The 20,172-nt window shown below is 40.7% G+C and overlaps 1 protein-coding gene, 1 non-coding gene and 1 pseudogene across 2 annotated transcripts; 1 reads left to right on the top strand and 2 right to left on the bottom strand.

Moving 5' to 3' along the window:
• Window positions 1-4,223: 4,223 nt before the first annotated feature.
• On the bottom strand, window positions 4,224-4,327 carry LOC133741618 (U6 spliceosomal RNA). Its single transcript, XR_009862059.1, has one exon. It is a non-coding gene; the product is annotated as a U6 spliceosomal RNA (small nuclear RNA).
• Window positions 4,328-16,717: 12,390 nt separating this feature from the next.
• LOC133740695 (probable amidase At4g34880) lies at window positions 16,718-19,223 on the top strand. Its single transcript, XM_062168641.1, has 5 exons — window positions 16,718-17,390; window positions 17,680-17,891; window positions 18,019-18,255; window positions 18,362-18,554; window positions 18,688-19,223. The coding sequence occupies exons 1-5, from the start codon at window positions 16,821-16,823 to the stop codon at window positions 18,826-18,828; spliced, it is 1,353 nt and encodes a 450-aa protein (XP_062024625.1). The 5' UTR covers window positions 16,718-16,820; the 3' UTR covers window positions 18,829-19,223.
• Window positions 18,887-18,973, bottom strand: LOC133741625 (U6 spliceosomal RNA; annotated as a pseudogene).
• Window positions 19,224-20,172: the final 949 nt, after the last annotated feature.

The following is a 20,172-nucleotide window of genomic DNA, read 5'->3' as shown; positions in this document are numbered from 1 at the left end:
CGGGCCACCACTTTCTGCTTCTTACTCTTCCAAGTAACCAAATTCCCACCAACAAACGTAAAGTAACCAGAGGTGGATCTCCTGTCAATTATACAACCTGCCCAATTTGCGTCTGTATACCCCAAAACATCCAAATGCCTATGCTTAGAGAACACCAACCCTTGCCTGGGGAAAACTTCAAATACCTCAAAATTCTAATCACAACTTCCATATGAGCCTCACTAGGATTATGCATAAACTGACTCACAACACTAATTGCATAAGCTAAATCTGGTCTGGTGTGCGACAAATAAATTAATCTCCCAACTAACCTTTGATATCTGGCCTTGTTTGTGGGTACGTACCTGATCCTAATACTCAGCTAACCGATGGTTCTGCTCCATAGGTGTATCAGCTGGTGTACAATCGAGCATACATGTTTCTGCTAACAGATCAAGAACATATTTTCTCTGGCTCAACATAATACAATCTTTTCCTCGAGCAACTTCAATCCCCAAGAAATATTTTAAACTCCCCAAGTCTTTCATCTCAAACTCTGCAGACAACTCTCTTTGCAACTTCCTCATCCCCTCAAGATCATTACCTGTCACTACCATGTCATCCATATAAATAATTAGAGCCTTGACTCTACCTTTCTGATGCTTAAGGAATAGAGTATGATCAGAGTTGCTCTGTCTGTATCCAAACCGTTTCATAAAAGTTGTGAATCGACCAAACCAAGCTCTTGGGGACTGTTTGAGGCCATATAGAGACTTCCTTAGACGACACACCACCCTGGTCCCAGTGGAAGTACCATACCCCGGAGGAAAGTCCATGTAGACTTCTTCATTCAAATCACCATGTAAGAAGGCATTCTTAACATCAAACTGTTGAAGAGGCCAATCAAGATTAGCTGCTAGAGACAGAAGTACCCGAATTGTATTGATTTTTGCTACTGGGGCAAAATTTTCATCATAGTCCACGCTATACTTCTTAGTGTTACCCTTTGCTACTAGCCTTGCCTTATATCTGTCTACTGAACCATCAGAATTGTGCTTCACTGTATACCTGCACCCACCTGCACCCAACTGTTTTCTTTCCAGGAGGTAGTGATACTAACTCCCACGTTTGATTTTTCTCAAGTGCATCCATCTCCATGGCCATTGCTTTTGCCCACTTCTCGTCCTTCATTGCATCCTGCACTTTACTAGGAAGTGACACAGAAGATAATTGATTCACAAAGGCTACATATGGTTTAGACAACCTATGAGTAGACACATAATTAGCTATAGCGTATTTGGTCTTAGCACACAAACTTGGTTCATATTTCTTGGGAGGCTGACCACTATTGGACCGTTCTGGTAAGACTCGTGTTTGAACATGTGTAGAATCAATTAAAGGAGTAACACTATTAGACAAAGGTGGGTTATAGGACAAAGGCAAACTAATACGTACCTCAGTTGAAGATTGAATAGGGGAGACCACTGATGGAGAAAGAGAGAGAGACTGAATGATTAGGGGCTTCGTCTTGAAGGGTAGATGATTCAGCAATTGTCTTTTCTGTCTCGGAATTCACAACGCTCTGTTCGGCAGTTGCATTTTCTGTTTCGGAATTCACAACACTCTGTTCGGCAGTTGCATTTTTTGTTTCGGAATTCACAATGCTCTGTTCGGCAACTGCATTTTCTGTTCCAGAATTCATAATGCTTTGTTCGGCAATTGCATTGTCTGATTCAGAATTCGCAATGCTCTGTTCAGCAGTTGCATTTTTGCCGAGATCGAAGGCTGGAAAGGGAAGGGTGGTTGTGGTAGGAAGGTTGGGCTCATTGTCACTGAGTGCAGAGGTCGTTGGCCCTGTTTGGTACTGTCCTTCATAAAAAAACACCCTGCCCCCTTGACTATGAGTCATAGAAGGTGGAAAATAACATGTATCCTCACTGAATGTTACATCCATAATGACATAAAATCGCTGAGAGGGAGGATGATAACACTTGTATCCTTTCTGATGAGTCCCATACCCAACAAAGACACACTTGAGAGCCCTTGCATCTAACTTGGAACGTTGATTCTTATAAAGATGGACATAGGCTACACAACCAAAGACACGAGCAGGAAGGGTATTAAGAGATGGGATAGAGACATAACTAGACAATACCACAAATGGAATACGACTTTGAAGAGAGGAAGATGGGAGACGATTAATGAGATGGGAGGCACATAACACTACCTCTCCCCAAAGGTATTTAGGCATATTGGCACTAAGAAGAAGGGCACGACCAATGTCTAACAAATGACGATTCTTCCGTTTAGAGACCCCATTTTGTTCTGGTGTTTGTGGGCAAGTCGTTTGGTGAATAATTCCATGAGATTGGAAATAATCACGAAATGAATGATTAACAAACTCCCCCCCTATTATCAGACCGAAAGACCTTAATACGAGCATCATATTGGGTACGAACAAGATTATGGAATGCTATAAAGGCAGAGAAAACTGCATCTTTTGACTTAAGCAAAACAACCCAAGTTAATCTGGTGAAGTCATCAATGAATAAAACAAAATAATGCATTCCTAAAAGAGTTGAATTTTTGGAAGGTCCCCATAAATCGGAATGAATTAATTCAAAAGGAGTTGTACTAGACTGAAAGCTAGAAGGATAACTAGACCTATGACTCTTGGCTAGAGAACATGTTTCATAATGTAGACTAGAATCACTTATTCCCAAAAAAAAGGAAGGCATGGACTTCTTCATGACACCAAAGGATGGGTGACCCAAACGGCAATGCCACAACCACAATTCATTTATCCGATCAGAACTCAATGTCAGGGCAACAGGAATTTGTGCACTTGATGGTGCTTGTGTCGGTCATCCGTACATGCAATCCAAGTGAAACAGTCTCTCCCTCAGATCTCCCTTGCCAATTATCACCCGAGTGCACAGATCCTGAAAGATGAAATACATAGGATAAAAGGTGACAGAGAATTTGTTTTGTGTGTTTAATTGAGACACAGATAAAAGATGATGAGATAAAGAGGGTACATAGAGGACATTATAAAGAGTAATGGACGGTGTAACCTGGACTGACCTAATTCCTAAGACCGGAAAGGACTCACCATTGGCATTAGAGACATGTGTTATGGATGGGGAGGACAACGTGACAAAGAAAGACTTATCATAGGTCATATGATCAGACACACCAAAATCAATTATCCATGTATTACTACCAATAAAGCCAGAAACATTTAAAGTTACACCAATTTTACCTCTATTCTCCTGGGTTAGGAAAATATTACCCTTAGTTTGATCTTGACCTCCACACCATAGAAATCAGGTTCTTGCTCTTGCACCAGTTGAATTGCCGCCTTGCTTTTCTGACCATTGTTACTTCTTTTCCAACCAGAGTTATTGGAGTTGAGTCTTAACAACTTGGGGCATTGACTCTTGTAGTGTCCAACAGTTTTACAATAGTTGCAAGTCACCTGACTGTTGAATAACGAACTAAGGGAAAAATCTGTCATTCTTCTTCTTCAAGCAGCAACACAAACCACAAAATTTGGCATGGCTAAGGAAGGAGAGGCTGACGACAAGGTATTGCAAACTTCAGGATTTTAGGGCAAAAGGAACAGAGGATGAAGACAAAGGACAAACTCTTAAAGAGTACAAAGACAAATTTGCAGCGGAAACAAACGAACAGAGTCCAGACGCATCTCTGCTCTGATACCAAGTCAAATAGAACAAAGGCAAAGAGAAAGTTTGGGAATTTCTGATGTATATTGATTTCTTCAAAAATAGAGTATATATACAAAGTATGCAGAAACCTAATAGGAAAGTGATTACCTAATTACATCATAATATACTCCCCCTTAACTACATAACATTCTAAATAATTACACAATCCTAACTACATAACAATTGCTACAATCAAGGGATACAATTAAGGAGTGACTCACTCCAACAATGGTTAAGTTGAGAACAACATCTACGGTGAGTAGAACCAATTAGCAAACACCTGAAGCCATCCAAACAGATCGGTTTGCCTTGAGAATCTATGGTTCTATATAGATGTACACAATTGACATCACTCTGGATCTTGAATTTACATGAACAATATACATTATCAAAATCTTTTGATATACGGGATCCCAAGGTTTCTTTATGTCACACTTGATCATGTGATTAGTGGTCACGCTAAATAAAAATCATGTGGTAAGTAGGCTATGAAATTATTATTTTTTTGGTGGAATTAAAAATCTAGACTATTTTTTTATTTATGGGTGTCATTCTTGTGCAAGGACCATGCTAATCTTCTCTGTATCATTCCAATTTTATCGGATGTGCCCTAGGGACAGTTAAGCATGAGGGAGAGCATATTAAACTTGAGTATTCGTGGTTATAAATTAAGAATATGGCAGTCCTGTGAATATGTACTAAATTTCAGGGTGGCTTGTATTAATTATTACTCTTTAGAGCAAACGATAAATAGAGTGCGTGAGATCGTCAAAGCAAGCGTAGAGGCTCAGTCACAGAAAAAAAAAAAGTATAATCTCTCTCATAAAGTAATCTGAGGTTCACATGACAGGACCTGCCCCGGAATTCACCCTGAAATCCGAAGTGGCCCTGTGGGGCCCACCTTAGAAGAAATTCCACCAAAAATTTGACAAAACTTCTCCTAAAAGTGGACTACCCAAAACCTGTAGAAAGATAATTACACTTCTAAACAATCCATCCTTATTCTCCTAGAACCACTCTGCTCCCCGATTCACAACAAACTCTACCACAACACAAGTCTTAACTTAAGAACATTTAGCCACTAGATTATCGGAGCAATCTAATATACAAAGTATACAATAAAAGAAATAGAAAGGTAAATGATCAATAAATCCTACAATGCGGGAGCAGTGACAGCTATGTCTCAACTCCATGTACACCCGACCTCAACTAATCTAGCCTACAAACTATACATTTGAAACCGAACGGCCAAGGGGAAAGCATTTAAAATCGTTAGAGTAAGTGGACGAAAAATAAGTAATTTCGAAAGAAAGTAAACAAAACTTAATACTTTCCCAATTTATTCTCTTAAAAACCAAGCATGCAGTAAAGTCTCTTCAAAATACTCTTAATTCTTCTTTGAAACTGAATCTCAACTCCTGCTGTAAATCATCTCGAAAACCATCTCAAAATCTTGTTATCTGAAAGATATACTAATATCTCAAATCATAATGTAAATCTCATCTCTAAACTCTTGAAATCTCATAAATACTCATATAGGAAAATAGGCGATGACTAGAAGGAACTGCTGACTAGTTATCTCATGCCACCTGGAGGGGACTGCCAACTAGGGACGCATCAGAAATGCTGCCGACTGGAAGAGGAGGTGATGGTTAGAGGGTACTGCCGACTAACCATAGATAGTTAGAGGGTACTGCCGACTATCTCATGCCATCTAGATGGGACTGCTGACCATATAACGGATCGGAGGGTGTTGCCGACCGGAAGAGGAAGTGATGGTTAGAGGGTACTGTCGACTAACCATAGATAGTTAGAGGGCACTGCCGACTAACTATATATTATTTTCATCTAGAGGGGACGTACTGCCAACCAGATGACTCATGATAGGGAACTGCCAACCGGAATATTCTGGAGGGGACTGTCGACCAGACTATTACCTGAAGGGGACTGCCGACCAGATAAAGCATCCATGCGCTAACGTATTTACCTCCCCAAATAAACTGAAATCATCTCGTGAAATCTCAACTTGTATTTAAATCTCCATGCATGTTTCTCCCAATAACTCGATATTCGCATAACTCGACAATAGCAAATGCTTTCGGAAGGAAAACTCAATATTAATTCCGTAATCCTCAATAATAAATTGTCGAAAGCATAATTCGTGAACTCTCGAGAAATCGATCTTGCTCAAATACTTCAATATCATACTCATACTATTTAAATCTCCATTTTCTTCTCAATGACTCGGTACTCAAAATCACGATAGAAATCAACAATAAATCAATAAAATCAAATATCAGCAAAACTCTATAAAATCCTTCATAACTCAAAATATACTCATTGCCGATAAATCATAAATAACTCGTCGAAAACATAAATCAAGAAATAAATCACATAAATCATAAGATCTTCAAAATAATAAACTCATAATATTAATCGGAAAATAACAAAAATACTGCATGCACAATTAATTTAAAAGCAAATGTCCACTCATAGATTTGTGACTACAACGCCGTCCAACGATTTCTTCCTCGAACTCGGTCTACACGTCGTCCTGACAAAATGATATTATAAATAATTGTTTCTCGATAATCGGAATTAAATTAACGATAACAAAATCAAAACCCTAAAACCGATAATTCATCAGAAACTCGAAATCATGTCAGAACGGCTCAAACTTCATAAATTACGTTGACTCGATAATTATAACAACCTATCGAAAGCTAGGGTCAATCCAACAGTCGGATCTTCCCGAATCGGAACCCAAATTTCCAAAACTTCAGATATTCCCAACAATCCCAAGGTTAGTTGTATAGCTACCAAACTACACCCACATGCTCGTAACGATGAGCTCAACCCAACAAACCAAAATAGGACGCCAAGAACAGTCAGACTCGCCCTCACTCGCCCCTACAGGCGGCTGCGCGTGGCCCCACACTCCGCCAGTTCCGACCACCAATTGGGTCACCAAATTTCATCGACATGCTCCTCTCAACATTCCCAACATTTTTCTCAACTACAACATTGATCAATTTCAAACGTATAAGGCAGAATTTACCTCGAACCCGAAATCCCCAAAATTGCTCAAATCTTCGATTCCCCTTCGTCCGGCTAAATTGGAGCAAGAGAGTTGGTGGGTTAGGACTGTGGAGAAGAGGGCTTGAAAGCTCAGGCGGTGGTGTGGTCGAAAACGGCTGAAAAATAAGAGATTGGCCAAAAAATCGAAAAACAGCTTGGCCAAAAAATTGCTTACTGCGCTTCCTGTCACCGGTATCATTGTGCGCCACTACCACAGAGAGAAAGAGAAAAATGAGACGGTCCAGATGGGACTGGTTTCACGGCCGGAGGTGGCTAGAATCAGCACCAACGAGACCGAGAAATTTAATGTCTCTCTCTCGCTCTCTTCGATTTTCTGGAATGGAAATTACTAAAAATAGTAGTTTCCCTTTCAGGAAACTTCCAATTATACTTAAAGGAAACTCCAAAAAATGCCGAACAAAAGTCAACTCCTTAAACCCCTAAAAAGTCTGAAACGAAGGTAAAAAGTAAAGATAATTATCGTTTACTGTCCAAATGACTAGTAAACGGGTAAATTCGGGTACGGGGTGTAATATCACATCCAAAACCAATTGGCAATGGATGGAATGGCCCAAACCCTTATAAACCCATAAGCAAAGTTATATCTTTCCAATGTGGGAGTTATATTTTTCACATTCTCAACACGCCCCCGCACATGTGGCGATTTCTCAAGTCATACACGTGGACAAGTTATAGTGGGTGACAGTGAGCACGTGTGGCCATCGTTGAAACTAAACACGTGGGTAACCCGCTCTAATACCATGATAAAGTAATTTGGGATTCACATCCAAAACCAATTGACAATGGATGAAGTTGCTCAAACCTTATAAACCCATAAGAAAAGTTATATTTTTCCAATGTGGGAGTTATATTTTTCACATTCTCAACACTCTCATGATATGTATTATTAATTGATCCACATTCGCCATGTTCATGATTCCTTTCATGGCTTACGTACGTCCATGATCCCTTCCTTAATTCGTCCACCGTAGGACTTAATTGCAATCTTGATAATTAACCGGTATAGCCCACGTCATTGAGCCATAAATTCGATATCCTCTCATATTGTACAAACTTGATAATCAAGCAAACCACCGTTAATTATCAAATCTCTTGATATTTACAAGTAAATCAATAAGATCACGATTTGCCTTAAGATTACTTGGTCTCCAAGTAGGCTTTACTTAGCCTCTAAATAATATATTTTGAACTTATCGAAAATATATAGCTTGGGCCACGGATATTGGTCTGGATTTCTTCGAGTCCCCCTTGTCGGGAAAAAATGTTAATTTTGGGTTCAAACATTGCCCCCCAGACCTCAAAGTCAAAGTTCCCCGTCTTGACTGAAGTGGTCTTGAGTCAGCACTTGCAATAACGTCGCTCTAAAGCCACTTGCATTGGCTTAATTGATAAGTACAAACTTGAAATCACTTGATTGATTCCATATAGGCCCCTAAATAGGCCATGAAGCTTGATTGTCACAATCTAACTCAATCTTGATAGACAAAGACTCACGGATGATGTACTCGCCATAAGTCTTCGAATTGCTCCAAAAAGTATCATCAACTTGAATGAAAAACTTTATTTGTAGGCCACTGAAATTGGCCTTAAAGAGCTTAAAACACTACATAAGTCTTGAGCAAGAATATTGGCAAAGTAAATTCACCACTTGACAAAGTAAAACTTTGGTAAAAACTTAAAAGCCACAGGTGTTGACCTTAGAAATACTAAGACAATATAAGTTTTAATATGAACTTATGAAGTTTGGCATAAAGTAAGGCCACAAAAATGCTCTATTTGGCCCCCAGCTTTGACATCTGGTATGAAGCGAGTTGCGCTAGGGGTTGGCGAGACTGTAAAAGGTGTAGGACCTCAAGACTTTAGCGTGCCCCCCATGCGAAGGACTAAGAGGCAGCTCTTCATTGAGAGCCGCTGCGAAATCCCATGGCGAACTATATGTCTTCCTTCGCGAACCGTTCGCTGAAGAGAATGGAGGTGATTATGAAGCGAACTGTTCGCGAACCGTGTTCTTTCATCTCTTCGCGAAATGCATGCTTTTCAAGTAAAGCGAATATGTCAAATACTGAGATCATGATTGAATCATGGCTATCAAAACCATAATACGTGAACATGTGAGCCCACCACCATAGCATTTGCAGACACCACACTTGCTCGCAGCAACTAAAACCGCATGGGTTTTAATTATGCTTAACTAAAATGCATCAAGCCACTATGTTGGCTCCATGTTTTTCATACATTGTCAGAATATACCACCTCTTCACCGCCTCAGATGTTATTCTCAAAATGGGGTGAAGACCATGTAACTTAAATTAATTATCAGCTAACGCCATTTGCTGACTCAGCTAATAAATTAATCACCAAAAATATCTCGGCCACAAGTGCAAATGGAAATACAATGCAAAAGACTACTATGGAGAAACTCTTCTTGGTACTTTTCGCGAGCTCATATTCGCTGTGTGTTCACCTTGTCCTGTACGCAATTCGCAGACTTCATCCAACTACTCGCATCAATCTGATGAACCTTCAATGCCACTGTGATTGACAGAAGATTGTTCCTAGTTTCACTTTGAGGCCACTGGACTTGGCCCTTACAAAACATAAAACTCTAAACCAGTCTTATGGTAGAATTCTGGATGCGACCCCAGCGGTTCGCTGCCTATCTTGCTTCGCCAGTGATGTGACAGATCTTTCGCATGGCTCAGCAAGCGAATTTTGCTGTGCTCCAAGATGTTTCACTCAACTTCTTCTGAGGTGGATGCGCCTGTGAGCCTCTAGGCTGCTTCGCGAACAAACAGGAGAGGCCTCCTTCTTCGTCAGCAAAGACAACTCTAGGTTCCTCTTTTTTAATTTCGTCGACGCCAAACTCTAGGCATATTGCACACTTCGTATGCGCACAGGCCTTAACTCGACATCAGAGTCAAATGGCCTCCAAATATATTAGAAATTAGGTTCAGGCCACTGCTAGGCCAGAACGCTATTTTTTCATCCCAGTAATGCACATAACGTAGAACTCTTTTTTTATTTTCTCTTTTCTATTTTTTTTTTCTGGTGAAAGAAAACTAAAATAGAAAAACTACTACAAACTAGAAGTGAAGAAAGATTACCAAAGAAAACTATAACCCAAAAACTGCAGCTTACTGGAAGCGAAGAAAGATTATGCATACCAAGGCAAGTTTAGCTAACATGCAGAAGGCCACGGAGGAGGCCATTTATGTTTCACTCCCAGTTTTGATGGTTTGGAATTTTCAGCATGAGAAGTTTTCGTTGTTGAACTTCTAGGCAAAGAACAGAGATACTTCGTAGCAAGACGTTGAAAATTTAGCTCATAGGAGACGTCAAAGGAATTGTCACCTTGCCCCCAAGCATCTTTGTTGTTTAGCTAAACATGATCTTCAATTGCAATTTTTGAGATGACGGTGTTAATAGATCTGTTTTATCGCCAACTACCATGTCATAGAACATGACCCCTCTAGAATTAGCCACAGATTGGCCATTATAGACGACCACTTGTTGGTCTGAATTCTTCATATCAAGAGCTTCAAAGGACTTGAACTCCTACATATGATTTTTGGAACCAATAATCAAATTACAATTATCATCATACTCATCATAGATTGGCTCCACATCGAGATCATATTTAGAGTCACCAAAGAGTAATGAATTGATATCTTCTTCAAAGATAGGCATCTCAAATATTTGTTTGCCTCTATTTTCTTTCCAGGCATCATATTGAGATGCCTCTATAGACTGTATAGTATCATCATAGACAAATTTCTTTTGCAAGAAATTTAGAGCCTGATAATTGTAAACAAGAGTTAACTTGTATTGATGATAATCAAACTTACAGTCGCGAAGTACAAATTGGCCACTAGAATAATTGTTCTGGCCATTCTTGCAACGTGGGTTGCAGATGTGTCTCCCATATATATCAAGGCCACCGCCTAGCCTTGAAGCATATATGAAGATCTTCAAGTTGAATTGATTAATAAAGCCACAGATTGGCTTTCCAAGACCACAACTTAATTGATAATTAAGTTGGCCATGGCTCAATTGATAATCTTCATGATGACATCTAGTGCCATGAAAGCCACTTGCATGATAATTGAGTTGACCATTTTGATCATGCTTTTGATCAACATGACGTCCAGTAGCAGAATCACAATTAAATTGACCATGAACTTGCTTCTTTTGATCAAAGGAATCAACATGGGCTGCATCTTGCCCCCCATGCATCTGATCAGTAGCCATGTATATGGCTTGATCAGTGGAGAAATCAAGTATCCGTTCAGAGACAATTTTATTGTCAGGAGAACAATCTTGTTGATCATCTTCTCCATACGCAGCCTCTATGTAAGGCTATGATTCACCAGTGAGACCCTTAGGTTGATCGTCACCTATAGGCAATTCAGTCTCAAAAACAGCATCTTCGCGTGCAACTTCTTGACTTTCCAAGAAGTCTTCATGGTCTTTGCCAACTTCAGACTTGACTTCTTGGTCAGTTGCTGATTCCACAACTTGGCAATTTGGAGCATCTTCTAATGCGGTATACTTGGTTGGGAGTGCATACTTGGCTTGGAGGACAAAAAATGTGTCACCGATCCACTTGATTTGGCCGGGACTCTCAATAACCACCTCATTAAGCGAGGAATCTTCATAGGCATCATGTTGAGACGCCTCTAATGTTTGCTCAGTTTCACCATAGTCAAATTTCCAGGAGTTTTTGAACTCCATGAGTTGGGCATTCTAGGACTTTCCACGGACAAGGATTTCTCTACGGCTTCCCAATGATGGACGCAAAGAGACTCTAGTAGGTCCCACCGGGTGTGCTAAAATGTTTGGCTCCAAAACCAGCTTGGCGTGCAAACCGTCTCTTTTGAGTGCGCAGGCGTGCCAGCACAGTGGGGTGCAGTCGTCGGGGCGTTCCTTGACCTGACTTCTTGATCAAACGCTGTGGACGAGGAGAGCACTAACCTCGTCACCAGGTTCTTTTCTATGCCTTTCGGAAAAGAACTTCTTGCCTTACGGATAAGGACTTTGGTTGTGATCTTCTGCATCACCGAGTCGATACTTAGTGTTGTAGACTAAGCTGAGCAATCACCGGGAAGTAGGAGAAAGCACGGGTTTTGCTAAAGCGGGACTTTAGCTTCGCTGGGTTGCTAGCGCGTGACCCTGGCTTCGCTGGTTTTCAACTAGGTTGAAGGTAGGTTTGCTCTGGAGAGACTTTGATAATCTAAGAGATTAGTTGATTGAGAGTTCTTCTCTTTCTGTGCCCTTGAAATTTGGTATTATACCTTAGGGTTTCGACTGTTCCTTGCCATGGAAGGATTATTGATTGAAGTTTCCTATTCAATCTCCGCTACTTGATTCCAATAAGGGCTCGTTTTCCTTATGGATCTCGGATTGGGTGAAACTATAACCCAAACTTAAGCAGACTTAATTTTGGGATTTTGGGCCGCATGAATCGGCCCGCTACGCTGAATCCCCTAAAGGGATCTTACCAAAAATACTTTTGGGCTCAAACAGGTGATACTTAACCTTAATGGATTCCCCTTGTGTATCTTTGATTCATTTGCTAGAGTCTTCCATGCAATATAGTGGATTGAAATGTTTTACCATCTCTGATTGTTCACTTGACACTTGATGTCCCTCGACAACACTTGAGCACCATAGAGGACAACTTTCCGAGTAGTAGAACTAGCAGGAAATTTGGAACCTTAGATATACAAATAAAAATTATCAAGACATTCATCAGCTTGTTGCAAAGATGGTCAGCTAAGAAAAGCTGAGAAACAGGTTTTGAATTCCATGTAACAAATTAGGGTAATAAAATGAGAGATTCTCCAGTGTATGGAACAAAAAAAAAACATTTTGTGAGAGAGTAAAAACTCTAAAACACTCCAGCACTTCTTCATTAGAGAGTGCACCTTTTGAATTTCCCGCCCAGACTGAGACTTGCCAATGAACTGCCATTGGTGCTTATCATTAGCCAAGCTAAATTCTTTTTGGCTGTGGCCAACCTAAAATTTCTTTTTCCTCTGCAAAGATTGCCAACTCCTACGTACACTCTGATGAAATTGTGTTTATGCATATGACTCTTCTAATCTTTGGTGTTTTCATGCACCAATATATAATGTAAACCAACTCTGTATAACATATTGAGAAAAATGCACCATCAGTGCCTCAACTCTTGTGCACCGGCCAAGTTGATACCCGGACTCTCAATTGTATCAATGTGATACCTGAACCCATATTTTGCTATCAACGAGGTACTTCCGTCACATTTCACTGACGGCTCCGTCAGATGTCTGACGTGGCAAACATGTGGACCCCAAAAATGCCATGAAATGACTTAAATGACCCCAGACTCTATCAGACCATGATTTCCCGCCATTTTCCATAGGGGATGACCACCATTCCCTCCGTCGTCATTTTCCAGAACTGCCTGCCTCTCCGACCTCCACTACCTCAGCTCTAAGTTTAAGCATACAAAATGTTCAATGCGATTTCGATTTCAGCTCAATCCAAAGTTCCAAACTTTACTAAAGCAATGCTCCATTAAACCAAAACCCAGTTCTCTAATCACAACTGTTTGGCTCCAATTTTGCTGCAGCTGGTCAACAATCTCTTTTCTGCGCGGGCGTGCCAGCACCGTTCGGGTGCGGTCGTCGGGGATATCCCTTGACCTGACTTCTGTCGAGCGATTGTAGACGAGGAGAGCACCAACCTCGTCGCGGGATTCTTTCTGCCTCGTGGTGAGGACTTTGCTGAAGTTTCTTCTTGTTCACACAATCGATACTCAATATTGCAGATTGAGCAGAGCGAAATCACCGGGAAGTATTGAGATCTTGCTAAAGCGTGACTTTAGCTTGGCTGGGTTGCTAGGGCGTTACCCTTGCTTGGCTGGTTCTGTAACCGTTGTGGTCGCGGCACTACCGTCGGCTCCCGAGGAGACTAGGACCGAAGCACGTTGACAGAGGGTTTGGTGGCACTGAAAGTCGGCTTCTGAGAAGACTAGGACTAGGAGTGTGATCACCGGTAAGAGAAAGAGAAGGAGAGGAGTTGCTCTTAGAGAGGTTTGCTCTAGAGAGAACTTAGATCATCTTAGAGATGTTGTGATGTTGTGTTGTGAATGTGTCTGTCTTGGTGTTGGTGTTTGGTCGTGGTACTACAATCGGCTCTCTAGGAGACTAGGACTGAAGTACGTTGACAGAGGGTTTGGTGGCACTGAAAGTCGGCTTCTGAGAAGACTAGGACTAGAAGTGTGATCACCGGTAAGAGAAAGAGAATGAGAGGAGTTGCTCTTAGAGAGGTTTGCTCTAGAGAGAACTTAGATCATCTTAGAGATGTTTTTGTTGTATGTGAATGGGTGTTGTAGAATGAGAGGAGAAGGTATTTATATAGGGAAGAAAAAGAAGAGTGAAATGATGAGTGGAAGAAAAATAATGAAAGTGGAGTATGAAAGTGATTTGTAAAATATGGAAAAGATAGAGAAATGATGAAATGAAAGCAAGGCATGAAGGTGCAAAAACATGGAAGTGATGATGATCTATTAAAGAGATTGTAGTACAAAAATATATCCAAGGAAAAAAAGAAAAGCATCTAGCTTTCTTCATGTGGGTAGGAAACATGAACATGTGAATATTGAGCTGATTTTAGGTCAGTTTCTGCCCCTTTATTCCTTCAATTATTTCTCCAACAAGACTTCAGATTGAGCCTTCAACTTCTTCATAAAAATTGTTCCACTATGAGTGTAGATCATCATGACAAATTTTCAGAGCTTTATTCCATGCGGTTGGGCTGGAAATGCTGCTGGACCTCTTACAGGTCCAGTTTTCCAGTTTTGCTTCTGTAGAAAATTGGACTGATTGTTTGAAGGCCTTCCACTCAAAAAAATCTCTGGCACTCTTCATAAGAAATTATCCTTGGGCTGTCTAGAATGGATCTGCAGAGTTTCAGCTCATTTCAAGTTCATTTGGTCAGTCTACCGCCCCTCCTTCCTTGTTTAGCTCGGTTTCTCCTAGCCGAAGTAGGAAAATGTGCTAAAGTTAACTTTTCATGCTTCCATGCTTCCATAGTAGGCTTTATTTAGCCTCTAAATATATATTTCGAGCTTGTCGACAATATATAGCTTGAGCCACTGACATTGGCTCAATTTCTCCAACACATGCCTTGTCAGGCCAAAATGTTCATTTTGGGTCCAAACAACAACCAAAACTCAACAAATTGCCAAAACCCAGTTATCTAATCACAACCAAAACCCAACAAATTGTACACAAACCTTCAACAGGGTACGAAGCAAATTAATAAGGGAAGTGAGGTTGAAGAAGATAAAGAAAAGGGCCCAGAATGCAGATGGTATGAATGCATTGCCATTGTAAACCAGACGCAAACAGATGCAGGTGCTCCACTATCCCAAAAATCTCAGAGCTTCAAATTAAATTGTAGCAATTCCACTTGCAAGTCTTGACCAAAATTGAAATTCGATAACAAACCAAAACCAAATCTGGAAAACAATATATTATCCAATCAATTGGCATTTGACATCATTCAAAATCAAAACACCATCTGTTAAACATAGACTCAAGCTTTATGCTTTCTTTCCTTAGGAGCTAGATCAAAAACCCATTAATCAATGCTTGCCCAGAAATCACTTACAGTGACTTGACGGTGAACTCGAGGCTCTGGTGGGGCGGAGGCGGCGACGTACTGGCAGCCTGTACCGGCCAGCAAGGCGGCCGCCGCTCCGAAAACGCAGACGACCGGTTCCAGATCAAGATGGAGAAGTCGATCTACGACATGGTCGACGAGGACGAGTACGACGCGATCATCGCCAAGCGCAACGAGGAGTTCGGGGACTTCATCGAGGACGACGACAGCCTAGGGTACCGCGACGACGGCGAGGAAGAGGGCTGGACCCGCCACGGGCTTCCGACGTCGTCGGATGAATCAAAAGGCGATATGAGGCCCAGGAGGAGGAAGAAGGTGGAGAAGGAGCCGCGGCCCAAAAAGCCCAATTCGTCGCTTACGGCGGCGGCGGCGATGATGGGGAAGCAGAGGCTTTCGTCGATGTTCACGTCTTCGGTGTTTAATAAAAGTAGGGATAGTGACAAGGCCAAAGGATTGTCTTGTGATAGCTAGTCGCTGCAAGATTTCGTTTCTGGTCTCTGTCTATACCTTCTTCATTGGACTGAACGACTAAACAGAGGAGGAGGAGGAGGAGGAGGAAGAAGAAGAAGAAGAGGAGGAGAGAGAAAATTGTGTAAAAAAAAAAAATTGGGCTGCATTTGGGCAAAAAGACGTATTTGCCCTTTTTTTTTGGGCCCATATGATTGGCACGTGACTTTTTTAACGTTCCCGTTTGATAAATATGACGGAAGTACCTCGTTGATAGCAAAATATGGGTTCAGGTATCACATTGATACAATTGAGAGTCCGGGTATCAACTTGGCCGGTGCACAAGAGTTGAGGCACTGATGGTGCATTTTTCTCTAACATATTAAATCAATTCCATCTGCCGACATAATATTGCTGCACAAATTAATATTACTCATCCACATTTACCTTTAATTTAGTAGTCGAAATTTTTTTCTTTAGATTCGTATTTGAAATGACATGGATATCTCTCAAAGCCAGCAATGTGATACAGTGATACACGAGTTAATTAATCATCATGTAGGACATAATATTTGACTTTCACTAATTTTTGTACTTTTTGCTACTGTTCTGATTTTTGTCGCATAAAACATTATTGAACTTGGAGGTATTTGGTCCATGGCATATTCTTTTGTAAAGTAGCAGCACCAAAAGAAAGATGAGTGTGGACCAGAGGGTCTTTTCAAACCTGCCTGGAATAGGTGCTCTCTGGGATCAAGTGCGTATAAGTTGCCGTACATGGTGAGCGACATTAATTATTGTTATCATGGTGGTCTACCTCAGTTCCCCACTAAACCAGAAACCCAAAAATTATTTTGGATCACACATTTCACACTAGTCTAGCTCAAACCAGTACAAGAAATGATAATTTCCTCATTCACTGCCATGGCGAAACCAAGATTCCCTCACATCTTATCCTTACTGCTTCTCATTCTTCTCTTCACATTGTCATCTCTGCCAGGCACACTCGCAGCCCGCAGACTCTCACTCAAAGAAGCCACCATAGACGATCTCCAGCTCGCTTTCAAGCACAACCAACTCACCTCGAGGCAACTTGTCCAATATTACCTTGTCCAAATCCGAAAACTGAATCCGGTTCTCAAAGGAGTCCTAGAAGTTAATCCAGATGCGCTTCACCTTGTGGACAAGGCTGACTACGAGCGCAGGACTAAGGCACCAGTGTCACTACTCTCTAAGTTGCATGGCATTCCTATTCTGGTCAAGGACAACATTGCACCTAAGGATAAGATGAACACCACCGCCGGCTCTTTTGCACTGCTTGGATCTGTCGTGCCTCGTGATGCTGGCGTGGTGGAGAAGTTGAGGAAAGCAGGGGCAATCATTTTGGGAAAGGCAAGCTTGAGCGAGTGGTCATATTTTAGGTGTAGTAAAGCACCCAATGGTTGGAGCGCCAGAGGCGGTCATGGCTTGGTGAGTTGATTAGTGCATCTGTATAATTATAGTTTCCACAATCTCTTATTTGACTAGTCATTTGGACTGATGATACATTTCAAAATATACATGTTTCTTTGATCGTAGAATAATATGTTAGATATATGGCTAGATCGTTACTCCTTCTAACAACATAAATATGTTAGGTGCGTTGACAAATATTTCAAACCATATATGTAAATGAATAGAAAAATTAAGCTGAAACAATACATACGTACGTCAAGCCACAAACCCCACAAAACTGAATATAAGAGTACATGCATTGCAGAACCCTTACACATTCTCAGACCCTTGTGGCTCAAGCAGCGGTTCAGCAATATCAGTGGCAGCAAATATGGCAGCGGTTTCATTAGGTACTGAGACAGATGGTTCAATCTTATGTCCATCAGATTTCAACTCGGTTGTGGGCATCAAACCAACAATCGGTCTTACTAGTCGAGCAGGGGTTGTCCCAATTTCTCCAAGACAGGATACTGTTGGGTACGTAAGTAAAGATAATATATATCAATGCCGATTTATAATTAGTACAATTCGTTTTCCTATGGCCATGACTAAATCAGGTTGCATAGTTTTGCATCACTCATTTCTTGGGGTTGCGATCGAGCAGGCCAATTTGTAGGACAGTAGCAGATGCTGCTTATGTTCTTGATGCCATAGCAGGCATCGACCACAATGACATTGCAACGATTGAGACATCAAAGTACATTCCCAAAGGTGGTTATGCACAGTTTCTCAGGCGCGACGGACTTGGAGGAAAAAGAATTGGGATATTGAGAGCCTTCTATGACTTTGGCAATGACACTTCCTTGGCTCAAACTTTTGAGAAACATCTCAACACTCTGAGGTAACAAAATGCTGCAGGCCGGTTTCCATTTTCCATGTTTTAGTCTTAACTGGAGATCATATGCAGTGTCTTCATCTATTCTGACGACCTTTTAATTTGGTGTTAGGAAAGGAGGTGCTGTTTTGGTAGACAATTTGGAAATTGCTAATTTGACTGACATCTATTCCTCAAACGATGAATATAATGCATTGTATATTGAGTTCAAAATATCCTTAAATGCATACTTGAAGGAGTTGGTGGCTTCCCCAGTGCGATCCTTGGCAGATGCTATAGCCTTTAACAACAAACATCAGAAACTGGTTAGCAAATAATGTTTGACAAAACCTCATTATAATTATTAGTGATAAGTAGTGATCCTTTTCAGTAGTGTACAATGCAAGTCTAAAACCAAATTGATGATGACCATATGAACTAATTGATTTGTTTATGCAGGAAAAGATCAAGGAGTATGGGCAAGACCTATTTTTAGCAACTGAAGCAACAAATGGGTTTGGAAAAACAGAGAAGTCAGCATTGTTGAATCTTGCAAGGTGGACAAGATATGGTCTTGTGAAATTAATGACACGAGAATGACACGCATAAATAAAGAAATAGTCTAGATTTCACAAGAGAGACAGGTATGCATGAGGCCAAGTCTATCAAACTTGTAAAGAGTGTCATTCTCGTGCAAGAGCCATGCTAATCTTCTCTATATCATTCCAAACATCCCCAAAGAGATAGTACGTTTTGCATGAGGCCAAGCATATTAAACTTGTAAAGAGTGTTTTTGGTAAATTTTAAGAATATATGGGTTCGGTGAAAATGTACTAAATTCAAGGGTGGCTTGTATAAATTATATGATTACTCTAGTGAGCAAATGAATAAGAGCGAGAGTGTGAGATCGTCAAAGCAAGCGAAGACAGTGGCGGATCTAGGATCCGAAAATAGGGTGGGCTACATTTTTAAATCTCTTTCTTTAGGCGAAGGCCAAAATTTTTTTTTTTAGTACAACTATTAACAAATGTAGCAGTTGAGTATGTATCATTGAAATGGGCATAGCAATCACAATCCCAACAACTGGTGCAGCAAGAGTAGGATTGATTAGTGTGTGTATATTGTGGTAATGATTGAAGAGTAGGGTTGATTTATCTTCTCAGCCATAATTCACTTCCATCGGCCAATACAATACGTTAAAACTTCAGACCAAATTACTCATTTTTGCTCAATCTAAACCAACCCAGATAAAGAACCAAGAAAACGCAATAACACTAACCAAACCCAGAAATTAGCAAAAACCAAGGTACTTGGCACTTTAGGAAGCCTCCAATTCTCATTGTCCCGTGTTATAGCTACTGAAATCTGAAGGCTGAGGGACGAAGACGGAAGATGAAGGGTGATTCACGAAGAAATTTTTTCCTTTCTCGAAGTAACCTGATTTGGCTGGAAATAGGACTGGGCTATAGGTATACTTGGGAGATTTTCGACCAAAATTTGGGTTGGGCTATAGTCCAACCAGCCCTTGAATTAGTTACGCCCCTAGGCGAAGAGACTCATTCAATGATTGAAATGTGTTAAACAACGACAAGCATGACATGTGGCCCATTATTGTACCGATTGTCCTAACTTAAGCACTCATTAGGTGTTGAGTTTTAATCACAAAAGGCCTCGATTCAATTGAGTGTGAGCCACTCACGATCTTTCCTCTCCAATAAAATGGGAGCTTGATTTCGATTCCTAGACGCACTTGGAAGACAGATTTTACCACTTCACTAAGAAAACAGGGCAAGTGCTTGGAATAGTGCAGTATATGAATTTTAAGGAAGAAAGCAGAAACCTTGAACATAAAAATTGTCAACTCTACTTCTTTCTTTTTTATTATTATTATTATTTTTTGGGTATTGAGATAGGTATGGGTTGTCTATTGGGTTTTTGGGAAAA

Source organism: Rosa rugosa, chromosome 3 (genome assembly GCF_958449725.1).
Source record: "Rosa rugosa chromosome 3, drRosRugo1.1, whole genome shotgun sequence".
Classification (NCBI taxonomy): domain Eukaryota; kingdom Viridiplantae; phylum Streptophyta; class Magnoliopsida; order Rosales; family Rosaceae; genus Rosa; species Rosa rugosa.
This window is presented reverse-complemented; position numbering and strand designations above follow the sequence as displayed.

Bases quoted from the DNA above. Each gene is read 5' to 3' on its own strand.
- LOC133740695 (XM_062168641.1), top strand. From the start codon at position 16,821: ATGATAATTTCCTCATTCACTGCCATGGCGAAACCAAGATTCCCTCAC. The intron at 17,391-17,679 runs GTGAGTTGATTA...CATGCATTGCAG, and splicing joins CCAGAGGCGGTCATGGCTTG to AACCCTTACACATTCTCAGA. The intron at 18,256-18,361 runs GTAACAAAATGC...ATTTGGTGTTAG, and splicing joins AAACATCTCAACACTCTGAG to GAAAGGAGGTGCTGTTTTGG.